This window comes from Diabrotica undecimpunctata, chromosome 1 (genome assembly GCF_040954645.1).
Source record: "Diabrotica undecimpunctata isolate CICGRU chromosome 1, icDiaUnde3, whole genome shotgun sequence".
Lineage (NCBI taxonomy): Eukaryota > Metazoa > Arthropoda > Insecta > Coleoptera > Chrysomelidae > Diabrotica > Diabrotica undecimpunctata.
Window position 1 is genome coordinate 68063516 of NC_092803.1, and position 16304 is coordinate 68079819.

Below are 16304 nucleotides of genomic sequence, written 5' to 3' on the forward strand. Positions count from 1 at the left end.
AATCGTTTATTATTAACTAAAACTGTTAACAAATGAACCATTGCAGCATTTTTTTTTTGCCGGCGCAGTTGTCAGAAAATATATAAAGAGTTTTTACTTGGTCGCTTATATATTTTTTAATAAAATTCCATAATTACGAGGTAGTCTCTATGGAACCCTTTCTTGATATAGTTTCATCTGACATGTAATTAACCAACTGATTTTTTTTTTCATGAATGGAATAGTTGATTAAATACCCAAATCTTAATCTCAAAAATTAAGATCATCATAAAAGGCTGGCGCTTTTTGCAAGTGAAGTTCTTTTTGAACTTCCAACCTTTTCTATTCTTCCTCTTGAGGCAGATTCTATCTGCACTTTCAATGCATCGCAAGTTGAGCACGTGTCAGTTCTTGGATATCCAAAAGACAGGTTAAAATGTTCGGTAAATTATCTATAATAGAAATCATAGGTTATTTTAGGATTAATTTTTTCGTGCTTCATTAACAAAGTGTATTGTTCTGACTCGTACTTCTGCAAGTAAAGTTCATACATTCTTTTTACGTTAAGATCGGCTGGAAGGTATCTTTTTTTGAGACTCGTTACGAGAATAATGGGACTTGCGTGAAGGAAAGCTTTTAATGTGCTCATTGAGAGTAGCGACTATCTCATATGGTATTTTAATAGGCCGATTATGATGCTTTCCCCTTCCATCTTTGTCAGGTAGGTTTCCAGTAGCTCGAAACTTCAAAATTTTTGAACACGACTTTTAGTAATAGCGTGCATATTACAAAATGCAGTGCGACCAACTAAAAAACTTTTTGTTCCTACTTTCATATGGTACTTATATGAAAATTTTTTGGTTTCTGTAGAAGCTAAGAAGGCCAAACGAGTAATCAAAATTGCAAAGCAGGAGAAGACATTCAAGCTTCGAAAGCGAGCAAAAAAGAAAATCTTACTAGAAGAAGAATTGCCATCATCATCTGGAGGCGAGTGGGACGAAAAATCCTCCGATGATGAAATTGTAGATGAGGAAGATTTCCTCCAATGTGTAGAAAGTGTTAACGTCGACGACTACGTATTGGTCGAGTTTCCAGGAAAGGGCAAGCCATTATATTATGTGGGCGTAGTCATTAGCATCAATAATGATGGCGTGGAAGGTAACTTTATGAAGAAAGGAAAGGTTCAGTTCGTCTTTCCATTAGCTGAAGACATCGGCATTGTCAAAATGGAACAAATTATGAAAATCCTGCCAAAACCTAATTTTCGTCGTGGACACTTCAATTTTGTTGTTAACACCATGTCAGTTGTGTAGACAGTTTTATTTCATTATTTCACCTCATTTCATTAAAAGTTGCAAAGTTAATCAGAGTTTTTATTTTTGGTTTACATGTAATTTTCCATGTCATATCCCCAGCACCTAGTGCGTCATATGACCCTCCCCCCTGTGGGGAATATGACGCAAAAGTTGACTTTTTTGTTTTTTAAATTATAGTAATTCCTATTGTAGGATTTAGCTGGAATTTATGCTGTGAGTACCTGATAGTACTAGGTGTCATAAACACTAATCATCGGTATTACCGTTTGAGATCTGCCAAAAACCCGAATTGTGCGTCATATCCCCTACGTTTACCTTAATAATTCAGTGCATTTGAAATTTAATCTATTCTTCAACTAAAAGTACGAATAAAAAGTGCATATTATGTCTATAGTTGCCGTAAATAAATTAAACCGGGTTAATTTTTCTGTGCACTCCAGATAAAATGCCACTAAACAGCACTGGTTCCGACTAAAACATGGCTGATTCCGTCTGCGCGAACGAGATGCGCGTACTTATTTTTTCAAGCAGAGTGAGCATTCTGATTGTTTATTATTCTGTGCCAGGACTTCTTCTTTCTTTTTTTTTGATGGCTTACATACTTGTGCATCGGTCACTGCATTTGGTAGATCATAGACTTGAGACAGAATAAATAACAATCAGAATGCCCACTCTCAGATGCCGCCTGTGAAGTTTGTCAGAACGCGAACGCCATGTTTTAAACGGAAACATGGACTTAAATTGAGAAATTTGTGACAAGCTACGACAGAATTGTAATTTAAATTTTTAGAGATTAATAATTTAATACATTTGAAATAATTTAATCTATTCTTCAACTAAAAGTACGAATAAAATAGTGCATATTATGCATATAACAGCATTCCGACTAAAACATGGCTGATTCTGTCTGCGCGAACGAGATGCGCGTATTTATTTTTTGAAGCAGAGTGGGGAGTGGGCATTCTGATATGATGATTGTTTATTATCACGGTTCGTAGACTTACTAGGGTTGCCTCTTCCGACTAACCAATGAACATTAAGCCCGAAATTACGCCACGAGAGTACAGTAATTTGAATCGAACATTGTTTATAATCGTCATTTTTATGTCTTTGATGTGTGGAAAATAGTAAAGAGAGTTATGAAATAAAGATGTCTAGTGAGTTATAATACCTAATTATGGAAAACTGTTGATATGTAGGCAGTTTGGTACTTTTAAAATTAATCAGAACGGGTTGTTAACGTTTATCCAATGTTAATGCAGGATTTACGTAAATCTAGGACTAGAATCTCCATTTTACACTGAAAATTTGTCGCATATACTGAATTTCCATCAATACTGGATTAACTATTGAATGAATTACCGAATTACATAACTATTTTTTCCATTTTTTTAATATCTTTCCTGCACACTACAACCTGTGCCTGGCATTCTAAAATTTCATCAACATTATTATTACGTTAATACACAATGAAATTTTTTTAAAGTTTTAACCTACCTTATAAAATGATACGAAGACAATAGGTACGATGTACAATTACAATAAATAACGTTTCTTCGATAATTCAAAATAAGTTTTTATAGTAAACAACACCAAAATTTCAAATACAAAAATATAAAGTAAACTGAGATATTTAAGAAACGATAAATAATAAAACAAATAATAAACTGAAAGATAACTACCACGAACAAACTGTGATAATAAATGGGTTTTGTATTCTTGTGTACTCTGGTGACGTAACTCAAGCATCCCCACCCCAGTCGAAAGAGGCAACCGTAGTAAGTCTACGAACCGTGGTTTATTTTTCTGTACTTGAGATATGAAATGATTGTCAATTGTCATCACTGTCATTTCTTGTTGTTTCATGGCCGTGATTTTTAAAAACAAAACATTTGATATTTTAAATGAAAAATACCTATATATAAAAATTAACGTTGTTCAACAATCACTAATTTAAGCAAAATCCATTGATATAAATTTTAGGTTCGTAGAAGTTCTACCCTCTTACTACACTGATACATAATCCCCAGAATGGACTATTATAGTAGTTAAGAGTTTTTATCACTGAGCGATACGATTTTGTGTTCAGTTTATTTGTTAGCTATGGAATTTAACATTGAAATTAAGGAAGAGTTTGTTGACTGTGGCCAAACACACATAGAGAATCAGCTATTCACATCAACCGATCGTGGAGACACAAAGAATGGACCAACAGGTAACTCAAATAATAATTAGTACCTACTAAACAATGAGATGTAATTCGTATTTTTTTATTAGCTAGGGCAGTAAAAGTTGAAATTAAGGAAGAGTTTGTTGAAAGTGAACCAAGATATATAGAGAGTCTGGTGTCCACCTCCCTTGATCTGGGAGACTTAAAGAATGAACCAGATGAGTATAACTCAAGTAAGATAAGTGATAATAATTAATACTAAACACTTGGATGTAATTCAAATTTTTTAAGATAGGGTAATAAAAGCTGAAATTAAGAATGAGTTTGTTGAAGGTGATCCAAGATATATAGAGAGTCAGCCATCCACCTCCCTTGGTCTGGGAGACTTGAAAAATGAAGATACTGTGGGTAAGATAAATAATAAAAATATTTAGGTTAAACTTATTTTTATAGCTTTTGTTTATTCCATGATTAATTTTCAATACATTAAGGCATGTCATATCGTCAGCTTACTTATAAAACCTTTTAAGTCTGAGTAGCAAAACTTTCCAGGAGAAGTAAAAAACTGCTACTACTGTTATTATGGGACCCTCTCATAAAATTTTGTAAAACACCACTAAAATGTAATTTTAGTTAAATCAGTAATCGAGTATATAAATATTTTATTATTTAGGCATTAAAAGAGGACTTAGATGCTTTTCATTTATTTATTCGGGAACAATAAAACTTACAAGGTACATAAGAGTTGACATTTACTTTAAATATAATGAGTTTGTTGGACAACCTGTGTATTTAAAAAAAATATATTACACAAAAAATCCAATTTCTCTTATGAAATATTTGTCTAATAGATATTAACCTTAGATATATTAACTGATAAAAAATAATAGTGAAACAAATAAAGTTAACAAGTTAGTAAATTATCATAAAATGTATGAAAGTATTTTGGTGGTATCACGGATTTTAATTCGTGTAATTATATTTTTGTAATGTTATTTTTAATGGGCCATTGTATAAAGGAGACGGAATAGCACCTAGGAACCTTGCTTTTATTGCAACATCTGGGAAGTAAAGTCCATGGCATTTTGTAGTCTACTTTGTATTCAAGACTTAGGTCTGGATTGTACTTTATACATCTGAGGTCATGGACAGTTGGGTCTCCAGATTGATTTCCAGGTCTTATTGAACTATAAAAATTAAAATTGGAAAAATTGTTCCAGAATGTATGATCAAGGTATAGTACTTCATATGGCTTAGGAGTGAGTCTTGCAGTTTTAAAAAGGTTGATGTAGCAGCCTGGTGTATAAATTTCACGATTTCTGAGTTTTCTTTCAATTTTGGAGTGCATTGAATCGCACTCCATTTGTGTATGACCTTTTTCAAGGTACTTATGAACCACCACAATTTTTTTTTTTTTTTTCATGAGCCACAGACAAAAGTGCGTTTGATAAAATATTATTTCGATTCTGGTAGCCGCAACCACCACTGTAAAATATTATTTCGTCATTATCCTGAAGGTATCTTATTAAGGATAAAATAAGAAATTATTGTAGACAATCTGTTTGCAGACCTTCTCCCTCGTGCCACACAAAATAATAACCATCTTTGTTTTTGAGATCAAATATGGTAAAATTGTGGACTATCAATTTAGGCTTATAGTAAAGTGCTGAAACTTTTAAATTCGGTGCAAGAACTCTGTAAATCAATGGTATATACAAATTTACCCTGCTCCTTGTCTTTGGAGTTTTCTGCCCTAGCATTTTCTTTATTTACTATTTGCCTTTTGTAAGCATCCTCTGACACATTTTTAACCCTAAATCCCACACAGAGGTCACAGTGGTCTTTTGTGGGCTGGTGTATGCTAAGATTTATCTTTTCGAATTCCTCCATAAATGTTTTAACTGATAGGGATTTTTCATTGCACTTCTTTTCATATTCTCGTAATACTTTCATCTTTCATCCCCATACGGGTTTTAGGTATATTTTCGTGGTAGATGATCTACAATAATGTGACTCAAGCTTTGGCAGACTTATTAGAAAGGAATGCAAAATATTCCTAGGCGAGTCATCCTTTGTTTCCTGAGATATTTTAGACCGTTTCAGATTTTGTGAAGAGGTATCAACTGGTGTTGCGTGAGTATCCTCTGTATTTATATTTGGATCATTTTCTTTAACCCATTCAGACACAGTCCATTGTCCAACGCATAACGTATGTAGAACCATTGTTTTGCAAACCCTATGTAATTTATCACCTGAATTTTTCAGATGAAAATGGTGATCGGCCTCTTCTAGAGACTTAGTTGATTTGATGTTTTTTATCTTGGGCTTCACCAACTCGGACTAACATTTTTACCACGGTTTTTTTCCAAAATTCGAAAAATATTTTTGCTCTTTAGTGTTCGCTGAACAACTTACATTTTAACAATGCAGTTTTCTTTGCACTCAGTTTGCAATTACATGACGGTTTCATACTTCTTTCTGGGTTTTCAACATCAAAAACACATTTTTGTCGTCCATCTTTCTTCTACCGAAATATTTTTCACCGTGTTCCCTTTTTAGTTTATTTTGAGATTGGACCCATTGTGAAATATCAGCTTTTCTGTTTCTTTTTCTCTTTTGAGAAACCGTGGGAGTAACAGTTATGGTTAAATTATTGTTATCTTCAAAGATATTTTCTTCTGAGTTGGTAACATTATTCTGGTAGGAGACTGAATCACTTGAAGAATTTTCCACTGAATCGGAATTAGGAGAATAGAGAGACTCTTCTTCATCATCAAGTTCACTATTATTCGTAATGTTATTTTTGTCGACTGAAAACTCATTGAGAGCCTCAAAATTTTGCTCTGTGTTTTCTAAACAAACATGCTGCTGCTCTTCTGAAATAGTAAATTAATTAATATAAAAAACCTACTAACGAAATTGTGCGTTTACTCACCACTATTTTTTTGAATAGTAACAGAATAATTATCATCTGCATTATGTGCGCACTGGACTTTAACAGTGGTAGGTAAGTCAATGAACTCTATGGGCAAATCATTAATATTAATCTTATCTTCTAATGTCCCGAATCAATAGGTTTTGGAAATAATGGTAAAATAGGTAAAATATTTCCACAATTATGATCAATGTTATCAAAATTGTTATTTTCTTTCGGTAAAACTTCTGGCGCGGCAACGAATTCTAATATCAGCTCTGTCCGAGATTTGTAGGAAGCTATCTAAAATAATATAACAACCATAATTTAGTTTCTTTAAATAACACGTTACAAGTCATAAAAAATGTATAATTTGATTTCTTGAAGTTCCGCCTAGTTCACCAGGGACGAGTTCCGATTGGTCTAGACTTAGAATCTATTCACAGTTATGTCGGGACGGATTTATTAAATTATTTCCGTAAAAAAAACACTAAATGACCGAAAATTGGACTTAAAAGGTTTTACAAGTAAGCCGACGATATGTGAGTCTGATTTTTTCTTTGTTTCTTAGTATGATGTTTTCATTTCTTCCTTTTATGATACTTTAGATTATTAGGTACCAGCACAGCGATATGCATTAGGAATCTGAATTACTGAAATATAAATCGGTGGATTCTGCTTCAGTTAGAAATTAATATAAAATGTTGCCATAATCATGATACTAAAACTAACAAATAAGATGCTCCTGTAGACTTATTTGCCAAGGCATGCTTCACGTTACTTGAGATTTGATTTCTAAATCTTATTAAAGTTATTTGGGATTTTATACATTCTGTGATAGATTTATTCAATTGGTAAAATAACATTCAGATATATCACAGATATAAACATATATTTGGTGGTAAAGACGTAGTATCCTTTATAAAAATAGGAAGACTAAGATGGGCAGGACATCTGGCAAGATCACAGCAGAACAACCCTCCTAGAAGAATCCTTATGTCACAACCTGTGGGAAGTAGAAAAAGGGGTAGACCAAAACTCAGATGGACGGATGGTGTAGATGAGGATGGTAGACAAATAGGCGCAGCAAACTGGCAACAGTTGGCAATGGATAGAACTGACTGGCGTAATAGACTTGGGAAGGTCGAGGCTCTTTTATAGGGCTGTAGCACCAATGATGATGATGAAAATAACATTCAACAATTTTTTTGTGTTACATCTTTTTAGAAGAAAAGAATACTTAATATATTATTTAAAAAAAAACCTAAGAAGAAACTAGATGAAACTAAGTTTAATGCCTGATTTCATAATAAAGTGAAAGACTTTAGACCACTTTAACATAAAGTTTCCTTTTAGTAAAGTCGACTTTTTTGAATCATTATGAAATTGACAGTAAGAGGTTTAATTTTAAATTATCAGATGCGTGATATACAAAATTGTTTCAGATTAATTGTATCATGTATATCAAAAATGCATGGACAAATCATCTTAAAAGACATTCAGAGCTGTATGCAAGCATCGGTTTCCTGATTCTATATCACTATGTAAACAATAACATTAAAAACCATTTTAAAATTCTTTTGAATCCCTAATGATTAACTTTTTGAAATTTATTAGATGCGCTATCTATCAAAAAAAAAAAACTTACTATTTTCGCTAGCTGATAGTACTGCTTCCCAATTTGATTTTTTTCCTTTATTTTTTTCTTCTTTTTTTATTGAAATCATACCAGTTTCATTCATATTTTATTGAAAATATGAAAAAGATGAATTAATAAACAATTAATGCTTGCTGTTACCTAGTGAGAGAGATGAACCTGGTGCTCTGATATAGAATTTTTTATATAAAAATGAATGCACATGATGTCAGGACCCTACAGCGTATCAGAATAGATAATAAGTGAGGACTTTTCAAAACTTTTCAATAATGTGGGACAACGAGATACATTTAATCCATAATATTATAAAAAATCACATAAAAATGTATAATTTTAAATACATTTTAGAACTATAGTGAGGCACTAAATAAATCAATAACTTCTATTATGTAATACCTATTGCATCCAAATTAGGGAGAATTCAGTGTAACATTAAAAAGGACAAGGAACCTGTGTGATAAAAAGGAAATAGAAAGTGGTAAATAGCAGAAAGGAGTATTGTGAAGTGAATTGACAATACAATTATTTATTTATTAACAGGTAACACACAATTACATATAAAATATTATAAAATGATACATTAAACCAAAAAATATACAAGCAATAAGAAAAAAAGTGCAATACTTAGTCGCCGTACACATTGTTAAGAAATATTCTTGAAACTTGTAGAAATAAGTTAAGGTCTATTTTATTACCATTTAGAATCATTCTGTCCATTGGAGAATGTTTAACAAAATTCCAAATACAAAACTTGACTATAACATTTGAAAATAACTGAGTAAATCTTGAAGTTATATTAAAAGCAATTAAAGACGACAGATTATTCAATCAATTAGTCAGCCTTGCATTAATTAATTCAGTTAATCTTGGAATGCAGAAACTTAGTACCTTAGACTTTCCTTCCAACACAACATCTACATACTGGCCAGTATGGGCGGGTTTTGAGATTAGTATTTGCGAATCTACGTATCAATGCGAATTGTTTTCTAAGCGATAATTATTAATTCAATTAGTAATTCAGATATTTGTAATTAAGAGGGTTTTTGAGTTAAATAAAGTTTGTTAAACCACCTTGTGATTTACTTAATCTTTCTACCCACAGAACAACGTAACAAAATTTTGTAAATCATAAAATTTATATTGTGCCAAATTTAGTGTATTTCAGCCATACAATACTGAGTTGCCAAAATTTTCATTTCTATTATATTATATTTTCCTGAAATGAAAAAATATTTATATTCTAGTTTTTTTTAGGCCTTATTGAAGAGGAAAGCACATCGGAAACTATGAAAACAATATTTGTATACTCATGTAATAAAGAACAACACACGCGCCGACCTGTTAAAGAAAAAACAATAAATTGTAAAATTTGTTTTAAGCAACTTGCCCATAAAAGTTCATTGAACAAACACATGATACTTCACACAGGAGAAAAGCCTTACAAGTGTGAAGTTTGTTTTAAACAGTTTGTTCGTAAAAGTTCTTTGAATGATCATGTGAAAGTTCACACTGGCGAAAAACCTTACAAGTGTAAAGTTTGTTTTAAACAGTTTACTTCTAAAAGCAATTTGAATGACCATATGAGAGTTCATACTGGCGAAAAACCTTACAAATGCGAAATTTGTTTTAAGCAGTTTAGTCATTCGAACGATTTAAAAAGACATTTGAGATTGCATACTGGGGAAAAACCTTACAAGTGTGAAATTTGCTTAAATCAATTTACTTATAAAAGTTCTTTGGATGCACATACGAAAGTTCACACTGGAGAACAGCATTACAAGTGTGCAATCTGTTTTAAGCAGTTTACTTTTAAAAGCAATTTGAATGACCATACGAAAGTTCACACTGGCGAAAAACCTTTCAAATGCGAAATTTGTTTTAAGCGGTTTAGTCATTCGAGTGATTTAAAAAGACATTTGAGATTGCACACTGGGGAAAAACCTTATAAATGTGAAACTTGTTTTAAGTCGTTTGCTGATTCGAGTTATTTAAAACTTCATATGAGAAAGCACACTAGAGAAAAACCTTACAAGTGTGAAGTTTGTTTAACGCAGTTTGCTTATAAAAGTTCTTTGCATAAACATAAGAAAGGTCACACTGGAGAAAACCGTTCAAGTGACATTTTGTTATTAAGTTGACATTTGTTTTAAGTAGATTTCTTGAAACCTAATTTGGAAAGACATTTAAGAAATTATACTGAATAAAAACCATGCAGTTGTGAAAGCGCCCCGGCACTTTTCTTATGTAAAAGTGGATCAAACTGGTTCAAAGTGTTGGTTTTTAGTTCATTTGAATAATATACAGGGTGTTTGTAAATAAGTGCAACAAATATCAGTGGGTGATTCTGCATGAAAAAATGACAGTTTGCTATATAAACGTATGTCCTCAAATACTTCGTTTTCCAAGATACGGGGTGTTGAAATTTTGCTTACAAACTGACGATTTATTTATTGCTCTGAAATTAGTTGAGATATGCAAATGAAATTTGGTGCGATTTAGGAGGTAGTTATTGCGAATTTTTTAACATACAATTAAGAATTGTATATTCATCATTGGCGCACATACGAGTAATGGTCTGCATATTTTTTAGCAAAAAAATTGTACGCTACTGAGATATTTAAAATTAAAAATCATGTTTGAATTCCCAGTTTAGTTTGAGACAAAAAATCTTACTATTCTGTTTTTATATTGTCCCCTTAGTACTGAAACTAAGATTTTGCAATTTTGGGTTATCTACTGTTACCGATAGAATTTTACACGCTCTTTTTAATGCTACAACTAGATAAGTTCTATTCCCATTCTATACATGAGAATCCGATTACACAGTAGTAGTAGTATGTCATAAGTTCAAAAAAAAATTGTTGCTGAAAGTGGTCACCTTGAATTATCTAAAAGTATATCTAAGATAACGCCAAAAATCTCTGCTGCAGCAAGTGTTTAATTTGGCATACCTAATTGTGCACCCAGGTAACTTGTGGGTTGCCTCCTCCGGGTATTCTTCAAGATACCTATTTGTGCAGTTGTTCATAGCGTCAGTTTTGAGTGTCACTGTTGCTCTATTGTTCGTCCAAATATATATTAAGAGCCAAATATATATTAAGATTAGTAGGTAGCCAGTTAACAGAAACAAAAGGTGAGTATTTAAATACTATTTGGAAATATAAATTTGTTAAAATCGTGGGAGAGCTTATTTATAGGTTAGGTATTTCTCGATTGATTAGTTTTTGAACTTAATTAAAAAAACAATACCGTACGCTACTATTTTTATGTGACGGGAATATGCTGAACTAATTTTTAGAACTTAAAGCCTATGAAAATAAATTTGTAAATCACTCTTTTTTAAAAAGTATTAGGTTATCATTATTTATTAGGTTTACTTTTTTTTAAAGGTTTAAGACTATTAATATTGTTTTTTTAATAGTTATTTTTTGTAAGACTTAGATTTTTCATTCGCAAAATTTAAAAATATAAACATTTCTTTAAACTTAAGTATTTTTTATTTTCAGATGAGAATACTGAGGCCATTGCATGCTGTTCTAAACAACGTATTGACAATTTGGAAGCAGAGTCTGATTATTATTCTCCTCATCACTCAGAATATAATCCGGACTCTGATGATTCTTCTGACAATGAACTTGCTTTCGGAAATGGAACTTTACAAGTGCTTGACATGGAAGAATGCTTGTGTAGCTACCTGTAAACGAAAATGTACAGAATAATTTACCTATGAAGAGAGATTCTCGATTTTTCGAAGATACTACTAGTTAAAATCCGACGAAAGAAAATGCGACTTTGTTAATGGCCATACAGAAAAGGAAGATAAAAAATGGCATACTACAGAACAGTCCAGACGTTAAAAAAGCATTTTATTCTATTTACCCAAAAACTCTAATAGAATCCAGATGTGTAAAACCATGTTTATCAATACCTTGGGAATTCGAAAAAGAGTTTGCTATGAAAAAGAGAACCGAAGAAAACACGACCTTGGAAGACAATCGGGAACATACAAAAAGATCACGTCAAGTGTAAAAAACCCCATTGAGAAGTTCCCTGTAGTCAGTTGACATTATTGCCGTTCAAAAACACATCGGAAATATTTATCCTCAGACTTTAACCTCACTCTTATGTATTCGCTATACAAGGTGATACAAGTGAGAATGTAGTGAGAACAATCAAACACCAGTTAACTCTTTTTCTTCTTCTTCTTTTGGTTTTGACAATTGTCATTCAGCCAGTCTCACCAGCTAACTCTGCCATTTATAAAACGGTTTTTTCATTTATTTTCAAATAAATATAACCTTGGCTTCTACCGACCTCGTAAAGACCAGTGCCGGGTGTGTATGGCCTACAATTCCTCCTTAAGCGATAAAGTATCGATGGAAACCGAATATCTCGCTCACAAAGCAGTCAAGAATAGAGCCCCTAATGAAAAGTGATTAAGTAGACAGTTGGCGGAAAATCTTAACGGTAAAATCATAAGTTGCAATTTTGATATTCAACAAGGTCTTTTGATACCAAATGACCCAACGAATAACGCTTTATTTTACAAGCAAAGGTTAAAAGTATTTAACTTCACCATTTCTAAACAGAGTGATTGCTTTATGTGTACCATTGTCACGTGCTCATACCAATACATTTAGTATTTGCTGGAATCAGTAACCCAGGTTCAGTGTTTTAATGATAGATGGGTCGGCAAAATGTAAATAAAAACGTCGCTAGCATGTGCTTAACAGCTGTTCACATTTGGACAAAATATTCCACATTTGGAAAGCATTGAACTTAACTTCCTAGATTCCGACGACAATGAAATGGAGTGCGACTCCATGCACGCAGCTATTACAACAGAGTTCAAAAGAGTAGGCAAAACACATTTACCATAAGACTGGAAAACAATCACTAGATGTACCGGAGAAAAGGAGGTAAGTCGTACATCATTAACAACATCACTCACGAAAAACCATGCGAATAAAATTTTAATTTTATGGACATGGACAAGGACGAAAGTGCACAGCAAGTAACTTGACAGAAATTGTGTTATGTTCCTTTCTAAATCCGAACCATCCATCATGGAATTTAAAGAAAAATTTTATGAAGAATTTAGAAGTTTTATAACATATCTTAATAATAAAATAACATATCTTAATTAAATTAATAGTTAATGGTCGACGATTCTATGCTGAGTTGTATACAGGACGTAGGATATCCCATCACATCATTTTGCTCGTCTTACCAACATTTGTGCCAAAATGGAACATTTAAGAAACAAACACCTGATTGCAGATGCCCTGCAGACAAACACACTGAGCAACTAGAAGAAACATTTCTCGAGTTAACTGCGGAGTCACCTGAAGCAAGTACTGGAAAAGTTGCCAACATATTTAATGTAAGCAACTTCACTGTATTTACAATTCTTAAAGAACATTAACTGTACTCACTTAAATACAGTCTATTCAAATCGTTGGATATGTAGAGGAGGTATGGAATTTAAATCCTCTAAATTTTTGAATTTGGGGTTTTCTTAGTTTATTCCACTCGTGTCGAAAATGTGGATGATTCGAGGAATCGAATTATATCCGGCTATGCGATAATAAGACACACAACCGAAATATTTGCACGAATACGACAACCAATGAGGCTGAGTTGAATCTTGTGTCACAATTCAAGGAGATCATTTTGAACAATCTTTGTAGCTTAGCGCCTGTTACAAAAATTTATTAGTGGTACTTTCTGTTTCTATTACGTGATGTAGTAAAGAAATGAAAAATACGCGTAAAAGGTTTTATTTTTTGCGTAAAAAACGGCGTTTTATAAGAAAAAAAGGACAGGAAAGATTTTTTGTTACAAATTGAACGAAGAATTCAAAAATGATTTTTAATTTAAAGTATTTCAGTGGCCTATTTAAAAAAATTGACACCATTGCCCGTATGCGTGCCAATGATGAATATAAAATTCTTAATTGTATGTCAAAAAATTTCACTAACTACCTCTTAAAACCCATCAAATTTCATTTGATTTCAACACTTCGTATCTCGGAAAACGAAGCATTTGCATACCTACGTTTATATAGCAAACTGTCATTTTTTCATGCAGAATCAACCCCAGATGTTTGTTGAACTTATTTACTAACACCCTGTATATTATTCAAATGGACTACAAAAACTACTTTTACAAAAGAAAAGTGCCGGGGTTATTTGTTTCAAATTATTTTCTCAAGTGGTCATGCAAATCACTTCCTGAATAGGTATCCGCGATTGATTATTTTCGCAAACATTATATTTGTTCTTACTTAATAAAAGAATGTCATTCAGTTTTAGGCTCAATTTTCAGAATTCTTTCATAAAAACAGGCTGCAAAAAGTAATTATAAATCAGATAATTGTATTGAAAAAACAATAAATCCGTTAAAACTATTAAAACGTATTTCATTATATTCCCCAAAACTTACATACCAAAACCTATGAATTATTAAAATACCTGAGGAATCAAAAAGTTTGTATTGATCAAAGATGTTTCATAGAAATATCGGCTCAAAAATGTACAAATGAAGTCATGAGACTATGATTAAGAAGATAAGATATAGCGCATAAGTCGTGACGTAATTGGAGAGTTGCACGTTCGTAATGTCAGTTTTTTGTATGTGTCAATAAATAATCTTAAATAAATAGTTTGGAGATATCCTTATTACGATTATTTTAATTATTAAACCTTTATTTCATATTATTATTTTGCAAATTGAATAATTTGCAATGACCGATTTTGTGCTACGGGAAGATCCTATCTTGTTATACACACTTTACACTACATGATTTATCATGTGATTTGTCATATGATTTGGTCATAAGTGAAATTTACATGTTTACACTGTGTGATTTGTCATATGATTTTGTCATAAGCACTGTCATGCGGCTCGTCATAGCTTGTCACAGGAGAATAGGACGGTGCCTATTCCGCATGATAAAATCATATGATTTTCGGTAATAATACGGGTAACACCAACATATTTAAATATCGCGACTTATTCTTATGTCAATTCAGTAACATTCCCTTACCCAGAGACAACATTCTTTATTTATTTATTTATTTTTTGTTTGTTGCTTTGATATTGAACCTATATCTAATGTGTGCTACTGTGTCGTATTTTTCTTTTATTATTTATTTAGTTTATTTTATTCTTAGTTTAGTGTTTTATAATCTTCTTAGTCATAATTTTACTTCAGTTTCTTTATTAATTATTTTTAATTTGGTATAATATCAACACTAAATTTGATATACCCTGTCCACGATTTCTTTGTAAGAGTCACCTGCAAGCCCAAAGGCGTCTGATCTTTTTCTTCTTACTGCTGTACGCAGTTGTTGCCGGCGTATTATTATTAAAAGTCGGGAAGCCAATGCAATCAAAGATTTATTTTCCATTATAATGGTTTCAAAATCTAATAGTTGATACCTATACTGTGTCTAATATCTCTATGACCATAAACAAAAAGAAAAATCAATAAAACCTCACTCATATCATAAGCCATAACTTATCATGCAATGTAAACACGATTTTTTAAAACATCGTGGAAAAGAGGAATCATAACAAATCTCACATGATATTGTCATATGATAAAATCATGTAGTGTAAAGTCTACTTTAGTCATAGTATCATCACCGAACAACGTATCATGAATAAAGTTATACTGACATATGTCATATTTATGATTGATGCATTTAATAAAGCTGTCACATGGTGGCTATCGGTCTTTGATTGCAAAGAAATATTTTGTTGTTCAATGATCACGTAATGGCGTCCTTAATTTTTTTAAATTGCAGTAAGAATTTTGATCCATAAATTAAACGACGGATTTGTTATAAAAATAAATTCATTTAATCTCGGTCCGCTGATCCCATTCCCAACTGTCTAGTTCTAGTACATTTAGTAAATATTTTTGCTACGTTGGTTAAATTTTTACCGACTGGTAGTTTATTAACAAAATAAACCTGCATCAATTCAAACAAAACCTATTTTTCAAATTTTATAGTCGTTTATATATTAGTACTGTTACACTTATTTAAAATATCTTTATTCAACACCAACACTATTGCAATACTTAATACACTTAATACAACTTTAGCTAAATGATGGCTAAATGACAACTGTTGTTACCACACCCACACAAAAAAACTTTAAAAAACTTTTTTGAAAATTAAATTAATAAATTCTAGCAATTAGCGCCATCTTTCGTAAGATATCATAATTGTCAATTTTGACGTGACAACGTCTTAAATT

At 31.9% G+C, this 16304-nt stretch overlaps 1 protein-coding gene across 2 annotated transcripts; it reads left to right on the forward strand.

Moving 5' to 3' along the window:
- Positions 1-3165: 3165 nt before the first annotated feature.
- On the forward strand, positions 3166-14430 carry LOC140450454 (uncharacterized). 2 transcript variants are annotated; one of them, XM_072544099.1, is made up of 4 exons: positions 3166-3510; positions 3573-3698; positions 3757-3873; positions 9291-14430. In XM_072544099.1, the coding sequence occupies exons 1-4, from the start codon at positions 3399-3401 to the stop codon at positions 10172-10174; spliced, it is 1239 nt and encodes a 412-aa protein (XP_072400200.1). In that variant the 5' UTR covers positions 3166-3398; the 3' UTR covers positions 10175-14430. The 2 variants fall into 2 exon arrangements, with proteins under 2 accessions (XP_072400200.1, XP_072400204.1); XM_072544103.1 differs by having other exon boundaries at positions 3799-3873.
- Positions 14431-16304: the final 1874 nt, after the last annotated feature.